The sequence below is a fragment of the Balaenoptera acutorostrata genome, chromosome 15, assembly GCF_949987535.1.
Source record: "Balaenoptera acutorostrata chromosome 15, mBalAcu1.1, whole genome shotgun sequence".
In the NCBI taxonomy this organism is placed as follows: domain Eukaryota; kingdom Metazoa; phylum Chordata; class Mammalia; order Artiodactyla; family Balaenopteridae; genus Balaenoptera; species Balaenoptera acutorostrata.
The window spans coordinates 40576284-40597128 of NC_080078.1; the positions used below are offsets into that span (position 1 = coordinate 40576284).

General features: G+C 63.6%; 1 protein-coding gene across 6 annotated transcripts in view; it reads right to left on the reverse strand.

Annotated features, from left to right (window-relative positions):
* Window positions 1-2140: 2140 nt before the first annotated feature.
* The window catches only part of RRBP1 (ribosome binding protein 1), a 58294-nt gene continuing 39589 nt past the window's right edge, over window positions 2141-20845 (reverse strand). Inside the window, exons 5-24 of one of the 6 annotated variants that reach the window (XM_057529174.1) lie at window positions 19952-20104; window positions 19146-19264; window positions 17054-17207; window positions 15323-15461; window positions 13378-13547; window positions 13231-13265; window positions 10693-10783; window positions 10151-10243; window positions 8303-8395; window positions 8144-8224; window positions 7942-8031; window positions 7393-7485; window positions 7041-7112; window positions 6502-6597; window positions 5958-6041; window positions 4295-4411; window positions 3666-3749; window positions 3418-3516; window positions 2939-3082; window positions 2141-2458 (exon numbers count right to left, since the gene is read on the reverse strand). In XM_057529174.1, the coding sequence (XP_057385157.1) occupies window positions 2405-2458; window positions 2939-3082; window positions 3418-3516; window positions 3666-3749; window positions 4295-4411; window positions 5958-6041; window positions 6502-6597; window positions 7041-7112; window positions 7393-7485; window positions 7942-8031; window positions 8144-8224; window positions 8303-8395; window positions 10151-10243; window positions 10693-10783; window positions 13231-13265; window positions 13378-13547; window positions 15323-15461; window positions 17054-17207; window positions 19146-19264; window positions 19952-20104 (2061 nt within the window). In that variant the 3' untranslated portion in view covers window positions 2141-2404. Of the gene's footprint in view, window positions 2713-2938; window positions 3083-3417; window positions 3517-3665; window positions 3750-4294; window positions 4412-5957; window positions 6042-6501; window positions 6598-7040; window positions 7113-7392; window positions 7486-7941; window positions 8032-8143; window positions 8225-8302; window positions 8396-10150; window positions 10244-10692; window positions 10784-13230; window positions 13266-13377; window positions 13548-15322; window positions 15462-17053; window positions 17208-19145; window positions 19265-19951; window positions 20105-20845 lie in introns of all 6 variants that reach the window. The other 5 variants (XM_057529175.1, XM_057529169.1, XM_057529170.1 and 2 more) reach the window with 5 other exon arrangements.

The following is a 20845-nucleotide window of genomic DNA, read 5'->3' on the forward strand; positions in this document are numbered from 1 at the left end:
AAGAGAAGGCGTTTGTGGAGTGTCTGGTGGCTTCTAGGATCTTGCGTCTTTCCTGCCTGCAGGCCAGGCATCCCGTTGTTTGTGCGTTTTATTGACCCTCACGCTAGTCCAGAAAGCCGCCACCAGCGTGACGGGGCTTCTGGGTCTGGAGGGAATGTTGATGGGCCTCGTGACCCTGAGCTTCAGGTCAACCCGGGAGCCTCTGCAGGGGGACTTTGGACCAGATGCTGTCAGAGCTCCCAGCTCTCCTGTCGGGGCCTGAGACACGGGCCCGGGTCTGTGAGGGCAGCTGCCCGCCCCACTCCCCAGCCCGAGGGTGGGACCTGGCCCAGGGACAGCGAGGCCCATGGGCTCCCCCTGCCAGCCAGCTGGGAGCCGCTGCTGCTGGGCCTCAGGGCTGGGGGCGGGGGGTGGCGCTCACCCTGCACTGGGCCGCCTCGTCCCCACAGATAGGCACTGGGCCCCACCAGGCGGTCTGAGGACGGAGCCCAAAGGCGGCAGCTCGGCACCCCCAGGGTCTCTTGTGCCTTCTTTCCCGGAAATGACCCATTCCTGTGCCTTCAGGGGGCTTCTGCCCAGCGTCAGGGTCCTCAGTTCTGCAGCTGGTGTGGTGAGGGAGGGGAGCTTATTGGAAATGCAGGCTCCTGGACCCACGGTGGCCACTCTGATGCCAGAGACCTGGTTTGGGGCACGAGGCCGGCCTGTTTCCCACCAGAAAATGGCCCCAAACCCCTACCCTTGCGTGAAGGTCCCTGTGTGCGGGAGGGTGAGTCTTGAGCTGGGCGTGGGCTCCAAGCTCACAAACCGCCCCAGGCCTCCTGACCTTGGCTGGTGTTAGAGGCGGGCCTGAAGCCTGCCCAGCCTTTCACCAGGGGAGCCACTCTCACTTCTGCAGGGTTCTTTGCAGGATGGGGGAGGTTCCCCTCCCACGGGCACTGAAAGATGTCACTTGAGAACCAAGCCTGTGGCCAGGCCCGTGGCCAGGTCGGGTGTCATCAGTCACTTCCGCTTGGGCTCCTGGCCAGAACCTGTGTCCTGCGTCCCGTGGGCTCCCCCTCCACTTCAGCCCCCGGCAGAGTTCCAGGATGGGTATGACTGTCCCCTCAGTGCCCTCCTGTCCAGAACCCTTGACTTCATGAGCCGGCTGCACAGGGCCCTCCCACTCACCCAACGTGTGTGCCTCTGCACCACTGTCCCCTTGGCCTTGACCCCCTCCTCCTTCCTGACAACGCCTCTATGCTGAACTCCAGCTTCCGCTCACATCTCTGGGGAGCCATCCCAGAATTTCCAGCACCCTGATCCCAACACAGTTGCAACATACAAGTGCCACACAGCAGGGCCAGGTGGCCTGCATACCAAGTGCCTCTGAAAGCCAGGCCCACGTCTTGGTTGTGCAGACTAAGATCAGCACTGCCCGGCCTCTGGCAGTGGCTCGCGTGGGGCCTTGGGCAGCACCTGATCTCTCCCTCCCCGAGGTCCTGAGGCTCCTGTGACAACCACCCCCGAGGGGAGTCAAACCCGCCACTGCGATGCATGGGATGCAGAGCTTCCCCAGCAGGTGGTGAGACCCCAGTACTCAGCTGCTTTCCCTGGAGCACCACCCTCCCTCCCATCTGGCTGTACCTGCAATCTAAGTTCAGCCCATCAGACCCCTCTCCCAGGATTATGGGTCCTGGAACTGAGCTCAAAGTACCAGCGAGACCTCCAGGGTTGCTCTGATTCACCTTCTGTTCCTAGGTTGGTACAACTGCTCCTGTCACCCTGCCTCTAAATCCATTTTTTTTTGCTTGAGCTCCAGGTTCCTTACAAAGCCCCTGACACACCTCCTGACCAAAGATTCTGTGGGCCCCTCAGAACACAGTGGGTCCGAGGATCACCCCAAGTTCAGCTGGCTGCCCCCCGCCCTGGGCCAGCCCTCCTGCGGCGTGGATGTTTGCCCAGGTCCGTGTTCATTCCTGGAACTCACTTCACATGACAGCCTAGGCTGCCCACAGCCCTGCTAGGCAACTGCCTCAGTTCCTCGGGGTGGGGCCCATAGGGCATCTGGCCACCAGGTGTCACAGGCCCTGCTCCCTCATCCTGCCCGGTGGGCGCTGGGGCCCGGGTGGGGAAAGCGCGTGGGGACCAGAAACCACACTCATTCTCTTCCTGAAGTGCCGGGCGACACGCGGGTTTTAATGGCATCAACACCCAGGAGGTCACACGTCAGTTGTGGTGGCAACTTCTTCCAGGGGTGAGAGCTGCTGCCTCGCTGGGCTGTGACCCTAGTCTGCGCTGCAGCCTTCAGGACTCACCACCCGGACCGCCCATTGCCCGACCGCCAACCCCACAAAAGACACAATTGCACTGCTTGACTGATATACACACCCCAAGGTCCCAGCCCCCTAGCACACACCCGGGTCTGTCACACAGCTGCTGAGGGCTTTGGCGTCTGCTGGCTGGTGGTCCAGGGCCGGTCCTAGGGAATAGTGTTTATCGAATGTGACAAAGATTCTTTTACAAACGGGGGTCTGGAAGAGCTACTTCTGGTGCTAAGAGACTCTCGTCTCTATGGCTTCTCAGAGCTACCCAAGTTGGGCCCAGATAACGCTGTGTTGGTTTGTTTATTGGTCAGGAATGTGTAAGGCATTTTGGTAAGTTGAACAGTGACTTCTTTTTTCTGCAGGAAGCTCAGACAGAGGTTCCCTCCTTCGAGCTGCTGCTGCCGGCCTCCTGTGAACAGAGGGCAGGGGAGGGGGAGGCTGGGCCTAGGGGCCTCATCCCTACACCACCCTAACTACCTACCACCTTCCACCTTGAGAGGCCCCTGGGGCTGGAGGAGGCGCCCGAGGGCTCGGCGGGGGCGGGTGACAGGAGGAGAGGGGCCCGTGGGCAGCTTTCAGGCATCCCGGGCGCCCAGCCCTGCCCAACCCCCGAGGGGATGGCTGGCGGCACTCACTGGTCTGTCCAGCTGCTCCTGCAGCTTCTTCACCGTGTCTTTCTCCTTTGCCAGCTGCTCCTGGGTCGTCTTCAAAAGCTCCTGTAGTTTGGTGGCAGCGTGTCCCAGGTCACTGGTTAATTTCTTCTCTTTTTCTAGTCTCTCCTGTGGGTCAAAGGGTTGAAGGGATCAGCCTTCACGTGATGCACAGCAGGAAGGCCACCTGGCTGCGCCCGTGGGGCCGAGGGTGTGAGGACGCGGCCTCCGGGTCACAGGGCTGTGCTTCAGGGTCGGGCACTGGCTGCTGAGCACCTGCCCTGTGGCCAGGGTGACGGAGGAGCTCCGTTTCAGTTCCACTTGATTGAAATCGTCACACTGACTGGTGGCCTCCAGCTGTGACACTGGAGACTTAGGGATCCCCCCTCCGACCTCGCCAACCTCCAAATTAGGCTGGACGCTGCCCGAGGGGCCTCCGGGGGTGACAGCGGGTAGCCTTGTACCTTGAGCCGCATGGCCTCCTCAGCCTCTGAGGACCCGAGGGTGCTGGCACAGCGGAGCTTCTCCAACTCCCCCTGCAGCCGACTCGCCACGAGCTGAGCCTGGACGGAGCGGGGCGGCGGGTCAGGCCCCATGCGGACAGGAGGCGGGTGACGATGGTACAGCGAAACCCCCTCGGGCGGGACGCGGCTCGACCCCCAGACCCGCTGCCCTGACCCAGAGAAGCCCCGATGGCGCGGGGCAGCCTGACCTCCTCGAACTCGGCCGTGAGCTTCTGCCGCTGCGTCTGCTCGTCCTCCAGGATGGCTTCTGTCCGCTCCAGCTGCACCTTCAGCTGCGTGCAAACACCGCAAACATGCTCGGAACCTGGGGCGGACCCTCCTGGGCGCCCAGGGCTCCGGGCAGCCTGAGACCTGGGGCCAAATCTTCTGGCTGTGCCCCGGGCCCCCTCGACCCTGCCCTGCCTGGGACAGGCGAGCGGGGAGGCCTGTGTGCCTGAAGCCCCCCCCCCGGGGGAGGCAGGGCCCTCACCCCTGGGGATGGAAGCTGGTATAGCTGAGAAGGGACGCGGACACAGCCCTCGTGCTGAGACCCCAGGACAGAGAAGCCTAGGCCTGGCACAAGCCCTGGCGGCCTTCCCACCCCGGCGAGGCTCTGGGCGGCCGCCGCCCGGATCAGGTATCTGGAGGGCAAGGGCCCCACCAGTGATGCCCCAGCCCGCCGCCCCCCCCCCACCCCCCACTCTGGCGTCCTGAGAAGTCGGGCGTCTGGGCAGTGGGGCCGGGAGTTTAGCCGGAGCAGAGGCTGCTGTCCCTGCCCTCCAGATGGGTGGAGGGGCCCGCACGGCGGTCAGTGACGGACACCCGGGGACAGGCTCACCACCCTAACCTCGACGGGGTCCTGTTCTGCTGAGGGGGCCTCTGGGGGGGCAGCCAGGGACCCGGCTACGTCACCATCCTCTACGTGGCTCTTCATCTCACTCAACTGCTGCCTGACCTGGAACAGGGAGGGTGGGTTTGTGCCTGGCGTAGCTCGATGCACGCCCGCCCACAGGCCCCCAGGAGGACAGCAGGTGCTCTCAGCGGCCGAAGCCCACGGGGGACCTGCCCTGACAGCTGTGGCCTGTGTTGGCTCCCGTGCAGGTTCCCTGGGGCAGGAGAGCCAGCGCCACGAGCCCTCACCCGAGCCAAACCGCGGCCGAGGGGCCCGGGCTGACCCCACGCACATGCTCCATGGCAAGACCAGCAGCGCGGGGCACCCCCTGCCGGAAGCCAGGTGACCCCCAAAGGACACGGTACGCACGGGGCTACGGAATCTGAAGAGTGGCAGGCGGCCGGTGGGCTCGGCGCGGACACCACCGCCTGCCTCCCGCTGCCCTCCTGGATGTGGTCCCCGTCAGGGCCTTTTGTGGGGTCCCCGACGAGCTGACACTCTTACCTCATAAGGTCCCCTCACCCCTGAGCTCCACTGCTGGGGGGCCCTAAGCCCCAGACCACTGAGCCTCAAATCTGAAGGTGCAGCAGTGTCACCCACAAAGCTTGGGTGAAGGTTCCCAGCGGGGCTCTGGGGGGGCCCCTGACAGAGCCGCCCCAAGTGTGTGGGGCCTGACCCTCCAAGTCCTTTCCTCCTGCCAACAGCCCCAAAGGTCAACACCAGACCGCAGAGACCAGTGACGAGGAGAAACTCGGGGCCTGTCCTCTCCATGTGGCCCAGGCCCGGCTTGGACATGACTTTGGAGAGTGACCCTCAGACTCGGCACCTGCCCTCGCGGGCAGTGGTCCCCGGTCAGGCCCGAACGACCGGAGTGGGCACCCAGGGAGCCAGAGCGTGCGCCCAGCGAGGGGGCTGCTCGGTGGATGTTGCTTTGGGAACGCCAGCCCCCGGACCACACCTTGAGTCTCCTCGTAGAAAGCCAGACACGAACGTTTTTCACACACACACACACACACACACACCGCCCCCCGCCGGTGGCTCAGTGTTAACAGCCAACTCATGATCTAATAAAGACTGTGCAGATCACACGGACCGTGTCTGTGGCCTCACGCGCTGGTACTGGAACCGGAGGGGCCCCCCCCCCTCTATAAGGCCGGGCTGACCTGGCCAAGGAGCGGGGACCAGAGTCACACATCAAGGCTGAAAACCGGAAGAACCAGAGGCCCCTGCGTGGCTGGGAGCTCTGCGCGGCTGCGGACGAGTCACCTGGTACCGCCCAGTGTGGAGCAGGCCGCCCTGCACACCGCAGATCTGACTGACCTGACCTGACCTGAGCCACCGCTGGGTGAGGAAGGACCCTAGTCCCACAGAAGAAGGACCCTAGTCCCACAGAAGGCCACGGGGCAGAAGGACCCCCCCAGAGCGCCCAGAGCAGACCCGGAGCCCCGTGGTCCCGGCAGCCACAGGCCCAGTGTGCAGCGTGGAGCAAACGTGTGAAGGGCCGTCCTCACCGGGCCCAAGCACAGACCGGCACACGTCCCCTTTGACGGGACGCAGAAACACACACACCCGACCGCAGGGCACACGCCGGCCACACCAGTTCGCTCACCAGGGCAAGCTCGTCGCTTTGTTTCTGGGCTTCACTCTTGGCTGCATCCAGCTGAGACTGAGATTCTAATAAAAGCTGCCTCAACTTGGACAGAAAACAGACCCGGGTGGTGGGAGAAAAGGAGAGAGAGCCAGTTGCGGTGAGTCAGCACCTCACACCCAACCAAGCACATCCACATACGCCACCCGGAGAGCCTGCGGGGCGTGGGGGAGGGGTGGGCGCAGGCCCCCGGGAGCTTCTGCTCTTTTTTGAAGACGGAGGAAGGATCGTGTTCAGTACACGCTAGTCTCAGGCCTTCGCAAATGTTTATGGACTGTCTTTTGCAGAGCGAGGCCAGAAGTCAGAGATCGAACCAGGGTCGGGGGTGCCAGGCTTGTGCTCTCTGCTCCCCACATCAGAAAACACTGTCAGATTTAAATGCCTTCCCCGCAGGGATGGTGTCTCCACACCGGGTAGAGGGAGCCTCTCGCTGCCAGGCCGACCTGGCTGCTCCCTGCCCTGGCCGCGGGGCCCCTACCAGGCCCACCCGTGCCGGGACACTCACCCCCGCCACCTCCGTGGCGTAGTTCTGGCACTCGGCACTCGCGGCCGCCATGTGCTTCTCCAGCTCCGCCTCCAGATGCGACGTGTGCTCCCTCACCTGGACACGACACACATCAAGGGCCTCAAGCCGGCCGTGGGAGGGCACGGGCCACGGGGCAGGGCGATGGGGCCACCAGGCCCTGGGACAAGGGCTGAGACGGGCCCCTGTGGCCTGATGGCTACGAGCCAACTGAGGCCAGGCAGGGGGGTGCCCCCCAGGCCAAACACCTCCTGAAGAGGCACCCTGGGGCAGCACGTGTTCTCAGACCTCAGCAGCTTTTAGATTTACTTGCAAGGAGGGTGCGGAGTGCGGCAGGGCCACCTGGCAACCCTCCCATGGTTCATGAGGCCACGGCAGAAGCCATGGTGCGCTGGGGCCCAGCCACCCCAAGGTCATAACGGCTCATTAAGGACAGGCAGGGACGCGCGGTCGGGGAAGGAAAGCCGCTAGAGGAGCCTCTGTAGCAGGACGGCAGCCCTCTGGACAGCGCCCGCACGCACCTGATCGGCACTTTCAAGTTCCCCTTTCAGCTTCCCGACAGTCTCTTCGAGATGCTTCACTGTGACCCGCGACTACAAAGCAAGAAGGGGGAGGGCCGTCAAGCACGAGCCAGGGTATAAGCAGCAGCCTCTTCCTGGGGGTGGGGCTGGGGGGTCTCCTTGAGACCAGGACTCAGCTGTCGGTCATTCCACAGTGACACTGTATGTGGCATCACCAAAACCCAGCAAACCTGACTCCCAAGTGACCCAGATGACCCCGTGGGCGTTCCCCCTGGATTGTATGGCATTCTGAGGGAGTGAAGTTTGGGCTCCGAGGGAAGGTGGGCCCTGGGGAGATGGGGCTGCCCCGTACCTTCTGGAGCTCCTCCTCCGCGGCGCTCACCCGGGCCTTCCACACCTGCTCCTCCTCCTCCACGCTCTTCTGCAGGGCTTTGAGCATGGCCTCCTGCGGGGACGGCACTAAGCAGGGCCTGGAGGCCCCCCACCGCCATGCACACCCCCCCGTGGCTCCTGCCAACCCCCTGCAACCACCCGGCTTGGATCCCAGTGCGGCCGGCAGAGCGGGAGGAGGGGGTACAGTTCTGGAGGGGGGCCCCCGGCCGGTGTGCGAACAAGGTTGTCAGGACTCTCGTCTCCGGTGGGTTTGCACCAGGTGGGCCTCAGCAGCCCAGGACGGGGGGCCCAGGAAGGGGAACCCAGGACCGGCCATCGCAGAGGGAGGCTGAGCGAGCGTGGCCCCTGGAGTCGCAGGAAAGCGGATTCAAGCCGAACACTGCCCTATCCCTTCCCAGACTGTGCCCCAGACCTTCAACCTGAGCTCACCCCCTTCACCATTCAGCCAAAGAAACTGGGCCCAGAGAGGGGCAATGACTCGCCCAAGGTCACAGAGCCCAGGCCTCACCGTCTCGGCCAGGATGCTGCGGTACTGATCGCACTCGGCCTGAAGGCTGCTCTGCGTCTCCTCCGCCTCCCTCAGCTTGGCAGCCAGGTCCTGAGGGCGGAGGGCAGGACAGGGGCCTGCTGAGCCAAAACCCGATGGCCGGCTCCAAGCACCCTCCATCCTGCGGACAGGGCAGGGCGCGAGCGACCGCAGCCGCGCTCACCGAGGACTCCGTGTTCGCTGGTGGCTGCTTCAGCAGCTCTGGGCCTTTCTCTTTGAGCTCCTGCAGCCACTTGGCGTAATCCTGCGACAAAAATGTTCAAGGTCGGGTGGGACGTGCCCCCCACCCCAGGGGTCCCCAGGGAGCTGCCTCCCCTCCTACCTGGTGGGTGGGGGCAGAGAGGCCCGGGAGCAGGGCCAGCAGGGCCTCCCTGGTCTGGGCCTCCGTCAGGCTGAGCTGCTTCTCGGACTCCTCCTGGGGGCGGGGCGGGTGGGGCGTGAGGGTGGTCAGCCACGGAGCTTAGGGTAGCCCCGGGGGGGGGCGGGGGTTTCACCCCAGGAACACGTCCTCAGCCCTTTAGGGGAGGGACAAGGATCAGAGGAGACCAATGGTGGCTCCGTGGGGCCGGCTGGGCGGGGGTGTGTCTAACCTTAGCAGTCAAGTTCCAGCCACCCCACCCCAGGCCTGGCCAACTTTAGACAAACTCAGCTCTAAGGAAGCGGGATGGCAGCACCCCCTACGGGACGTGCAGGTTCGCGGACACCTCCCAGCAGACACTCAGGCTCAGGTCTTTCTGAGCGTGTGCATATGGGGGGCGGGGAGCTCAGAGAAGAGGTGCGGCCACCAGGGTCAGGAGCTCCTGCAACCCTGGGGGTGGGAGGATCAGGGCTCCCACGTGCTGAGGGGATGAGGCAGGTCGGGGTCTCAGCCCTCCAAAAGCTCCTGGGCCCCCTAATGCAGCCGCGCTGGCCAGAGCCCCCTCCATCCTCCCTGATGCTCCCACTCCACGCGAGAAAAAGGAGCCCAAGAAAGAGGGAAAGAGCCATAAGCAAAGCCGAGAAGGACAGCACTGTCCCTGGGGACATAACCCCTCCCCAACACCCTGGGGGCAGGGGGGCGGTGCAGGAGATTTCTGGCTGAAAGTCCCACCTGGTCACTGTCCCCAGCAGGCTGAGGCTGCTGCCTGCCCCTCAGGGCCCGAGACCTGGAGCTGTACTAGGAGCTCCTGGACTAGGGCCAGGAGTGAGGCTCTGTGTGTGATTTGGGGGCGGGGGGGATGGATGGCCGGCAGATGGACGCCCAGCCTGACCACAGCACCACGTGCCTAGACGTGAGTCTCAGAAGCCGACCCTTCTCGCTCCCCCACTGATTCGTGGCCTGCTGTGGGCCCCCGACCTCGTGACCCCCAGTCAGGTGCCCCGGTCATGGGAGTCCAAGCAAGGGCCGAGGACCCAGAGGCCAGCTCCCTGTCTTTTATCTGGCTGTGTGACCACGAACAAGTTAGGTGACACCTCTGGTCACAGCTTCTGCATTTGCCACAGAAAGGCCAGACAGGTGCCCAGGTCACTTCTGGGGAGTCTAAGCGTAGCTCCACACGGCTCCCCAGCTCCGCCTCTCGGAGGCCTCATCTGACACACCCTCAGGCTTCCTGGGAGGCTTGTGAAAGTTGCTGCAAAGCTCATGGTAACAGGACAGACATTAACTCTGCATTGGGGGCGGGGAGGGGGGCTGGGAGGGCAGGCCTGGCCAAAGCGGGTGGTGAGGCCCCGCCTGCTCCTGCTGCAGCTGCAGACCACGTCCCGGCCAGGGCCCCGGACACTGACCCACCCGTGCTCCCCTGACCTCGGCCTGAGTGCTTGCTACTAAAGACTGTCCTTCCCCCAAAGCTCAATCACGGAGCCCCTGGGCCAGGACCGCAGGGGGCCTGAGAAAGCAGACAAAAATCAGGGGAGAAGAATAACACGAGCGAAGTCCATGCACAGAACCATCTCGGGGCCCCCATGGCCTCTGAGGGCAAAAGGCCCAGCTGAGAAGCAGGAGACAAGGGCTCACCGCTCCCCGCATCTCGGGGAGAAATGCGCAGCAGGAGGGCAGGAGGGCGGGCAGGAATATGCAGCGGCCGGGCCCTGGGTGGACTTCTGAGACGCCCTGAGGCTGGGGCTGCCCTGCACGCAGTCTGTGGGGTCTGCTGAGCTGCTAGACCGAGGCGAGCCCGAGGCCGACGCTGACCTTGGCCTGGGTCAGGGACCGCAGCTTCTCCTCGCAGCCCCTCTCGGCCGAGGCCAGAGCCTCCATCGCCTTCCAGTTCTTCTCTCGGAGGTCCTGGGAGGAGAGGGGAGACGGTCAACAGCCAGGTTGGTCTCCGCCGGGCGGGCGAGCCCTCTCCGACCCATCTCTGGACCTCACAGGCCACCCCGGGCAGCGCTGGCGCCTGTCAGGGAGACTCGTCTGCGGGGGGCGGGGATCTGCCGGCTCTTCAGTGGCAAGAGGGTCCGCCACCACACAGCCGGCTCTGGCCCAGCCAGGCCCAGGGAGGCACGGCGTGTGTGTGCGTGTGTGTGGGGGGGGGGGTTGGGGGGGGTCCGGGGGGACAGCCCGGGTTGGGGGGACGCAGCCGAGGCTCCCATGCGCCCACCGCAGAGGAGGCGCCCTACAGCCCCCTCCTCATGCCAGGTGACCACATGACCAAGCTGACCCAGTGGGAGTCAGGACCCCCGAGCCCACCACGGGGAGCAGCCGGAAGGGACAGGGAGAGGCCCCTCGACACTCACATTGTTCTTCACTTTCTGCTGCTCAACTGCCTCCTTGAGCTCCGTGGCCTCCTTCTCCAGACACCACACCTGCGACTCCAGCTCCATGAGGCTGAGGGGGGATGGCGGCGTCACTGTCGGGCTCCAAGGGCCCGCGGCCCCTGTAGGTCCTGTCTCGGGGCCCCTTCCTCTGCTCCGGAACACCCGTGGGGCCTGGGGCTGCGGTCAGTCCCCTCCCCAAGCCTGGCACTGGCTTCAGGGGAGCCCCAGCAGCCACCGTGGCCCCTCCTCTGAGGGCTGGGGGCCCAGAGGCCAGCAGAGTCCCACTTGGTGACAGTGGCTGCGGGGACGGCAGCGGTCAGGGCTGCCACAATGGCCAGCGCGGGGACGCGCCCTGGAGCGTCAGGTTTTCAGATGCTCTTTCTTCTGGTGAACTGAGCCTGGCCCCACTCTGTCCCGCAGCACGCGTCGGCTGGCCCTTTCCTGCGGCCACAGCTGCCCTCGAGACTGGGCTGGGCCTCCTCGGAGGACGCTGGGGCCGGAGGCTCGGGTGGCACCGTGGCCTGCACACCCATCAAGTGCATCCCTGCTCTCAGCGCTGGGACCGTCCTGCGTCCAAAACCTAACTCTGCTGAGACCCGAAGGCTCCCCCTCAGTCCTGCGCCCGGGCTCCAGGGAATCAGCCCGAGACGACCCCGGATGTGTGCGGCTGGCAGGCCGGGGGGGCCATCGTTTCACACTTCTCTCCGGACTCTAGGCCCTGCGGCTCCGTCCACCCCATCACCCGGAAAGCAAGGGGTGGACTCTCTAGAACTGCTCTGGCTGTTCTGAGGAAGACGCTTCAAATGGACACTTAATACGTCACCTTCTACGTTAAGATTTAGGACAGGGAAGCCCCGGGGTCGCATAAAAGCTGACATCCAGAAGCCGCCAACGCCGACTTGAAGCAGCACAAGCAGGGCCCCTCTGGGAGCAGGAGGAAACCCGTCTGAGGACGCCCCCGGGGGGGGACACGTTCGTATTTCTCCCCGTGGGCCGGCAGTACACCACACTAAGGAGGAGCACGAGGACCAACCAACCTCAGCGAGGCCGTGCGCGCTGCCCGCCCTGACGCCCCCAGCACCATCTCACTGTCATTCTAAGTACCGTTTGCACGTGGCCTTGAAGACGGCTGTCGACTTCTTGGATGTTGGTTTCAGGCCACAGAACCTGACCCCACCCTCAAAGCTCCACTGGGACCCCTCGCAGCTTCTCCTCAAGCCGCCGGCATTCTGCACCAGCTGGCCCCCCGCACACCCCTGCAAGAGCATCCCCAAAGGCACGAGGCCCCGAGGAAGAAGGCACAGCAGGCTGGTGGCAAGGACATGCTGACAGTCACCCCCTTGGTAGCTACTGCCCGAGTTCCAGAACATCTGGGGCCGGATCACTCATCTCCACCCAAGAACACGATGGCCTGGCCTAGACACAACTTCCAGATAAACAGTCTGAGAAGGAAATTTTAAAAAACCCTAATTCTGCCAAACATCTACATGATGCAAAAAGCTAGAATCAACCCTGCTTGCAACATGACTTAGGTAACTAGTAATTAGCTGTGCAGTCCAAGAATCTGATCTTAAAATACAAGAAGCAAAACGCTAAACAAACACAACCTCTCTACCCCGGTAAGTACCATGAGAAATAAAGTTTGCCCAAGCTTTCTGGAAAGGTGCACGGAGAGGGTTTGCTTGAGGCTCCAGCAAAGTGTTTTGGGGCCTCTGTGAGGCCGGCTTCCTTCCCCAGCCCCCAAACCCGAGCCCAAGGCCACGGAACATGGGCCGTGGCCTGGGGAGGCTCTGGGGAGGGGACTCACTGGCTGCAGCAGCCGGAACAAGGGAGGTTGGTCAGTGGACAACCCGGGACATGACCGACCACCTGCACGCTTCACCCCACGTGGCTGCCCTGGGGACCCCCAGCCACGGCAGCCAGGACCAACCCCCGAGCTCATGGGCATCTGCTGAGGGACGCACACCCGGAGCCAACGGTCCTAGGACTTCCACCCCCTGGCTTGAGGAGCCCACCAGGTCTTAGCAACAGCAAACACACAGTCCGAGCAGGCCTGGGGCTGGGCCACTGAAGTTACCCGGCATCAACCCAGCGACCTGGTCAGCTGTGAACCACACCGCATCCCAGATCTGTGCAAAAGCCCGGGCAGCCTCCCAGGTTCTCCACTCTGGGCAGGTAACCACTTTCCCGTTTGGGTTACGACTTCAGCCCCTAAATTCCCTCGCCCTGTGGACGTGGAGAGAACACCCTGACCAGCCGGTCCTTCCCAGGGAGAGAAGGATGGATGGATGCATGGATGGACGGATGGACAGCAAGAGGCCCATCCCCCTGCCGAGGCGCAGCCACTCTCCCCACAGCCTCGCTCCTCGAGGCAGGAGCTCCCTGCAATGTGCCCTCTTCCCTGCCCAGCCCGTCCTGGTCCTCGAGGTCGCTGGAGGAATGGGGAAAGGCAGGGCCTCTCAGAGGGCTCCTCCCTGGGACCCCCGCACCCAGGCCACAGCCCCTGCCTCCTCTTACCGGGCCTGCTGCTGGTCGGCCTCCTCTCGGCTGGCCTGGAACGAGAGACAGAGCCCTGCAGTCACGAGACCACCTGGCACGACAAGTCATCAGGGCAGGGCCCCTATGGGGTGGGTGGGGACGCTCCCGGGAGGAAGTGCAGCTGACCTGGGCGTCCCGGGCCTGGCTCGCCTCCAGCAGGGCCTCTATGGAGCAGATCCTCTCCGTGAGCTGTGAGTTCTGCGCCCTGGCCTCGTCCAGCTGCCCGTGGACGCTGCTCAGCTCCTCACACTTGTTCCTCACCTCAGCCTCGGAGGACTGCAGCTTGCCGTGCAGCTCTGCGGGGAGGGAGGCCAGCGGGTTGTGGGGTACGGCGAAGGCCGGCATGGACGCCCCAGGCTGCCCAGGGCACGCCCGCGGGCTTCCAGGCACTCCCCTGACCCCTGGGTGTCCCGTTAGCTGGTGGAGAAAGTCACAGCCTGGCTTCCTTCTCAAGGACTCACTAGGGCAGAACAGAATGCCCCCGGATCACTCAGGAAAAGATGGAAATCTGAATGGGCTCCTGTTGCAGTTTCTAAAACCCTGCTCTCTGGGAGATGGGCTCACGTCGCTGAGACCAGGGGCAGGGGGGCGCCTCAGCGTGTCCTCCCTTGGTGACCTCTGCTAAGCCCCACCACGGCTCTGAAAGTCCTCCACGTGTGTCTGACTCCGAACAGCGGCCCGGCCCTGGTCTCCTCCCCGAGCCTGGGCTCAGCCGCCGGCCACATCCACACACAGCTCTGCTCAGGCCTCCTGGTCCCCTCTCCGTGGCTGTTCTGCTTTCCTGTGCCCCCACCTCTCACTCATCTACCAGGCCTGTGGATCCAATGTCCACTGCCTGCCGAATCCACCAGCGCCTCTGTGGCTGCCTGGGCCCAGCCCAGGTGCCTCTGGTCCGATGACTGCAAGGCCCCATCCCTGGTCCCCACCTGGAGCCAGAGCATCCGGAAGTGCAGATGGGATCCCGCCAGCCCCGCCCACGCTCCCAGCCCCCTCATCACTCCACACGGCCCCTGAACTCTTCAAAGGAGGGTCACCCGGCCCTGCCCGTCTACCCCACACTAGCCACTGCCTTCTTCTCCAGTCTCGCTTGCTGACCTGCGTCTGTTTCTTATACAGGCCAAGTTCAAGTTCACTCCCATTCTCAGGGGCCCCTTCCTGGTTTCTGTGAGGCTGGCCTCTTCCCATTATCCAGACCTTGGGCTTAAACATCCCTTTCTCCCCAGAGAGGCCTCCCCTGACCACTCAAAGCCACACCCGGCCCATCACAGCAGGGGTCAGCAAACTAGGCCCTTGGGCCAACCCAGCCCACCACCTGTTCTTGAAAATAAAGTTTTATTGGCACACAGCCAGGCCTGTCTGTCTAGGGTGGCTTTTGCACTGTGGCAGCAGAGCTGAGCAGTTGTGACAAACACCATTTGGCCTATAAAGCCGAAAGTATTTACTGCCTGGCCCTTCACAGACACAGCTTGCCGTTTCTAGGACCTGCTCTAGGTCTCGCTGCCTACTTGAGGCCTGTCAACATGGATCCATCTACTGTGCCTGTCTCTCCTGCCGGAACACGGCCCCAAGCCTGCTGCTTCACTCCCGGCCAAGCCCCGGGCGCCCACAGGAGTGCTCAGCCCCCAGCAGGGGCTCCAGAAGTACTGGGGAGCTCTCACCGGCACGGTCTGCCCTGCTTCTCCAAGGGCCCTTGGTGCCCTGGGTTTCGTCACCACCTCCCGTTTGAGAAGGTGACTTGTGAGCACAGGGGGACCATAAAGCCACCTTCCAAATCTGGCCTCCAGGCCTGACTGGGTTGGAAGAGAAGGCCAGCAGCAGCCCCAGGAGCACCACGGCTCCACGTGGGCCCCACAGCAAGTGAGGCCGAAGTGGCAGCATCTTCCACCTCGAGCCCACTCCCATATCCCGCCCCACCCCCATATCCCGCCCCACGGGCCCCGCCCCCACGGCCAGCCCTCCGGAGCCCAGGCCCGACCCCGAGCAACCCCGGTGCGTCCCCTGACAGGTGGGGAGTCAGGGGTCCCGGCTGCCCGCGCCCCCCGCACGGAGCCGGCCCCCACGCCGCCCTCACCGGCCATCTGCTGCTGCTGTTCCCGGGCCTTCTCGGCATCCGCCCGGAGGCTGGCGTGGCTGGTCTGCGAGCGGCACAGCTCCCGGCTGACCTCATCCAGGCGCTTCTGCAGGGCCTCCTCGCTCTCCTTGTGAGACGCCTGGGGGCCGGCAGAGGGAGGAGGGCCGGGAGGACGCGGCAGGAGGTGGGCCCTCAGCCGGCTCTGCCGTCTAGAGCTCCTCACACCCTGCCATCCTGTGCCGATGACTTATATAAGCCTCCTGGATTTCCAGGTCAGTTCACCTGCTAGAAGACGCCACCCTGGCCCCTGAAGAGCAGGCTCCCGGGGAAGAGGCCTCAGGTGAAGGCAGGACAGTCCCAAAAAGGCAAAGCCCCATTTTCACCTGAGTGTGGCACAGGGAGAGGCTTCCTACGAGCTAAACGTCCGGCCTGAGCTGGAGATTTCCCGAGGGGGCCTGGTAAAGGTCATGGTTGTTAACCAGTTCTGGGCAAGGCATCTGTGTGTGTCAGCGTGGTTAATCCCCAGCCACCCCGAGACACAGGTACCACCACCACACCCACATTACAGGTGGGGAAACTGAAGCTCTGAAATCCGGGGCCTCACTGTCAATACCACGGGGACTCTGGGACCTCAGAGGGAGGAGATGCTCACGGCCTGGGGCTTCCTGGCTACAGTGATGGTGACAACCCGGGCGCCAGAGCGAAGGCTCCAGCCCCGGAAGCACCAGGGCCACCCGACAGCCTTCGGAGCATAACCACCAGGCCGTCCCCAGGGGCTCTGATCTCACCGCTCAGGGTGGACCTACTTTACACCAAATTATCCATCTCAACTCCAATCCAAACTTTATCTGTGCCTGTTCTTAGGCACACACACGTCAGTCTTACAATTTCGTGTCTGTCGTTCTAGTCCCTTCCATAAAACAGCCCCACTGCCCCACGTGCTACAGCCCAGAGCTTCAGTGACTGAGCAGAAACAGGTGCAAAGCTGTGTGGGTCTCCAGGGTTTCCTTGTCCTCCAGAGAAGTTACACGCACAGAGGTATGACAACTGCCCCACGCCTGGTCACCCTGCCCCGAAACAGGCCAGCTGGGGGACGCAGCACTCGTCGGGCCAATGAGCAGGGAGGCCCCGAGACTGAGGGGCCCCACTGGTTGCTGCCCAGCCCCTATGGGGCAGGGAGGGGACAGTCTTCCTCCCTCTGGACAACAGGTGTCCCCCTGGGAAAACACGAGCTTCCGGGCCACATCCAGAGGCTGAGAAGAAAGAACACCCACCGGGCCTTGAAGCCAGAGGCTGCGCCTGCCGGCCTGGCTGCGGCCAGAGCTGTGACACCACAGGTGTGGCAAGTGTGGGACGGTGACTGCTCTGGGACTGCTCTGGGGCTCAAACCCTGGCTCTGGGTGAACTGGCGGAGTTGCTTAACTTTGTGCCTCCAATTTCCTTCTGGGTAAATTACAAATAATAACAGTATCTACCCCATAAGGTTACAATGAGAATTAGCTGAGTTAAGCTTATAAACGTTCAGAACAACGCTTAGCACACAGAAAGCACCCACTTGATGCTGACCAGGTATCACTACTAACAAGGCCAAGGTCGAGGGTTCCAGCCCCAGCCCTGCCTGGGTCCACTGCGGTCACAGTCACAGCTGAGAAGGGAGGACCCAGGGTGGCCGTGCGTAGAGCTTGGCGGGCAGGATGCACGGGCACCGAGGCGGCTGCCACCCCAACTCACCTGCAGCTGCAGGACCTGCTTCTCGAAGGCAGCTGCCTTGGCCTCCAGGGCCTTCCGCTGCAGCTCCTCCTGCCGTGCGGCCTCCGACTTCTCCACCAGCTCCTTGCTGACCTTGCCCAGCTCCTGCCGGAGCTTGGCCAGCTCTGCATTCTGCCTGCAAGACAGTCAGGAGCCCCCGCATGACGGACAGAAGAGGGCTCAAGTCAGCTCTCGCCAGCCCCGAGAGCCGCCCGGGGAGATGGGACCGGAGGTCTGAGCCCTTCCTCCGGAGCACCTGCTCTTTCTTAAGTAGCTGCCCAAGTCTTGGAGCCCCTCTGAGGCCCTCTATATAGTCAGCCACGTGGGTGTGATGTGTTTTGTTGAAGATGCTGTTTTACAAGCACGGTGGAGGGACCAGCAAAAGCCAAGGGCAAAATGTGCACTAAAGCAGCCCACGGAGCCCCTGACAGAAGTGGCTGATTCCTCATGGCTGATCTGGGCCCAAATGAGCCCTGGGATGCTGCCTGCAGGGCCGGGGCCAGCGGCCCGCTCAAGTCCACATGCTGGATTCACCGGCCAACTGGACCGCAGCCAGGCAGGGAAAGAGGCTGCAGCATTTTACATGAGACCCCTCAACGCTGCACAAGAGCAGGGTCTCAGGGCCGGCGAGGAGGTTCAGGAGTGATGGAAGGAGATACGACTGACAGGACAAGGGGCAGCTCCGGACCCGCCTTTCCCAGCACGAGGAGGTCGTCAGCGTGCAGCCCCCTTCACAGCACAAAAGACACCTCTTCATGGCAGGACCGACCGTCTGGCCAAGGGACAGTACCAGACCAGGCGAAGGCGACACAGGAGACGGTCCACAACGCTGGGAGGCAGGAAACCCGGCCAAGACCAGCTCTGCCCTGCTGCCTGGGGAGGGGAGGCCGCCCCAAAGCCCTCTGCCGGGCCCTCAGCGCACGCTTTCCAGGGCCAAGATTCAAGACTGGGGAGCCCACGCGAGGCTGCACTCCGGTACCAGGGATGCGGATGGGGGTGGGAGGCCAGCTGGGGGGCCCCTTGGGACCGACATGAAACTCTGGGAGGGACGCAGGGACACCCGTCCCACAGGGCAGAGTGTCCGCAAGCTGATGGAGTCAGCAGCCGCAACTCAGGGCCAGGCTTTAGAGCTGTCTCCAGGATGGAGCCAGTAGTGGACCCTACATGAGAAGAAAGCCAGTGTCCCTCTGTCCCCACGGTCACCTTCTGCCGTGGCTGCTGAGGAAACCGCAGCCCCAAACCATCAACCTGCCAGCAGGTCAGGACGGAGATGAAGACAGGGACCCCTGAGAGAAGGGATCAGCGAGGAGGGTGGCCGTCAACCTCACTCTGAGTCAGCAGGGCCGCCAGGAAAAGCAGCCTTGTGAGTACAGGCTTTGCTCCCGGTGCCGCTCGTGGGCGACACTCTTCCCACCTGCCCTCCCGCTACGGACGCCTGCGCTCTCTGCTCCCGTCAGCCTCCTCTGGGCGAGAGGGGATGCTCTGGGGATAACAAGCACCCCAGAAATCCCTACAGGACACCCCGGACGAGAGAAGGCAAAGAAACGGGAACCAAGAGAAAATGCAGTGGGGCTTCCTCCTGGCCAGCCTGCTGGGACGGTGATGCTCAAACCAGGGACACAGAAGACAGTGTCCCTAACAGGGTGAGGCTGAGCCCTGCTCCCTGCAGAGTGGCCTCTGCCGGCTCACGGAGACCTCCCGGCTTCAGCTCCTGAGCGGCAGACGTCCCCTCCTGCACAGGAGACCCGACCAGGGGGATCAGGGCACTCAGGCCCACGGCAGGGCCCACACCACACCAGACCCTCATCTTGGATGGTCAGCCTGGCTCTGATACTCTGGGCCAGAAGCAGGGACACTGTGAAAACAGACATGAAAAAGTATCTGCTCTCCCAGCAAAGCCAGGACCTGAGGGGATCTGGTGACACGGACGCTGGGCACGGGCTGGAGCTCACTCGCCCTCCCAGGGCCTGACCACACGAGAGGTTGCCGGCCACGTGTTGAAGGCTCAGAGGGACCCTGCCCACTCCGGGCCCTCGGGGAGGTGCCAGGGTCCGGCCAGGGGCGCAGGGCTTACTTGCTCTCCACCTGGCTCGTGGCCTGGTTCAAGGCATCCCTCAGGATGGAGTTCTCCTGCTGCAGGCGGGCCAGCTGCGTGTTGGGGCCATTCTCCAGCTGCTCCTGGAGTGTCCGGATCTGAAAGGTCATCCAAGGGGCATCAGAGGCCGCTCGGCCTGACAAAGATAGCCACCTCGGAGCAAGGTCGGCAAGATCCCAGCCCGCAGACAAAAGCCCGGTGGGCTCCGCCTTCTCCACCCGAGGTGGAGAGGCCCCCTCAGAACAGGGGCCGGAAAAGTGCAGAGCCGAGCACTCAGCCCAAAGCCCCAGATGGTGCCGGTGCGCTCTGCCCCGACCAAGGCTCTGAGATCCAGCAAAGGGCCACAAGCCACAGCCTACGGTTACCCCGAAGATGCCTGTTCCCTGCCCTCTGACCTCCCGGGGCGCGGCCCGCTGGGAGCGGAGTGCAGGGCTCTGACTGTGCAGGCCAGGGCTGGCCCGGCCCTCCGCTGGGGCTGTGCTATTTTTCGGACCTCTTGTTTTACGGTGTTCTGCCAACCTCGAGTGGAGGAGGTGGAGCCGGCATGACTCCAGGGTCATGGAGAGGCTGCGAACTTGACCCATGGGCCCCCAGGGAAAAGGATGCAGTGCTGACCACTTGGGACCAGAGTGCTTTCAGAAAATGCTCTTTAAAATGTACATACATCTTCCTGGTCATTAACGTTAAACACACACACCATCTGGCCAGGTAAGACAACCTTCCCCCAAACAAACCCGATGGTGAGGACCCCCTCCGCAGGCATCCGTGCCCGCCCTGCTACTCACCTTGCCCTGCAGCTGCTGCACCTCCTGCACATGTTCCCGGTAGCTGGCCTGCATGCGCGCCTGCACGGCCGTGATCTCCTGCTCCCGGGCCACCAGCTGCTTTTTCACTTTGGCCTCCCCGGCTGCTGCCTTGGCCTTTTCCGCTGCCAGCTCCTGGGAGAAAGCAGAGGGCAGAGAGGCGGGTGGGGGCAGCTTATCAGATGAAACCAAGACCATCATGACCCGGCGCATGACCTGGGGCCAGGAGAAGCCTGACAGCAGAGCCACAAGACCCCCGTCCTGAGCTCTCGGACAGACCCGAGCAGCCGCAGCAGAGAACGAGCAGGGGATGACGAGGGACCCCCGGAATCCCTGCCGGCCTGACTGGTGGAGGGCTGGCCATCAGGCCTTGACCACAGTGGGCGCAGTGGATACAGGAAGGAGCTGGGGAACATGGCATCCTGTCCCCGGGCTCTCCAGGGGCACTGGCTGAACCCTGCTGGGATTACAACACCCTGGTTTGGGTCAGTCCCCGACAGCCAGGCCCCGGAATGCCTCTTCTACTTGAGTATCTCTGTCAGGACCGACAAGGCAGCAAGCCTTGACGGCCGAGGGGTCAGCCCACTCCTGGAGGGCCTAGGTCCCCGTGGACAGCCGCTCGGTCCACCACCCTATCCCTGGAATGTCTGCTCTGGTCAGTGCCAGATGCCCACAGTGAACACGGGACGCGGGGACCTGGGGACCCAGAGCCTCAGGCAGGGGCGGAGTGCAGGGTGGGAAAGGCTGGCCGAAGGACGGGGTCTCCATCATCACAGAAGGAATGGCAGTGGACGGAAACCATGGGGGAGCAGGAAGTGATAGTGTGAGGAGGGGTCTGTGCACCGGCCCCCGGGTGGGGGTGCTCTCTGTCGAGGG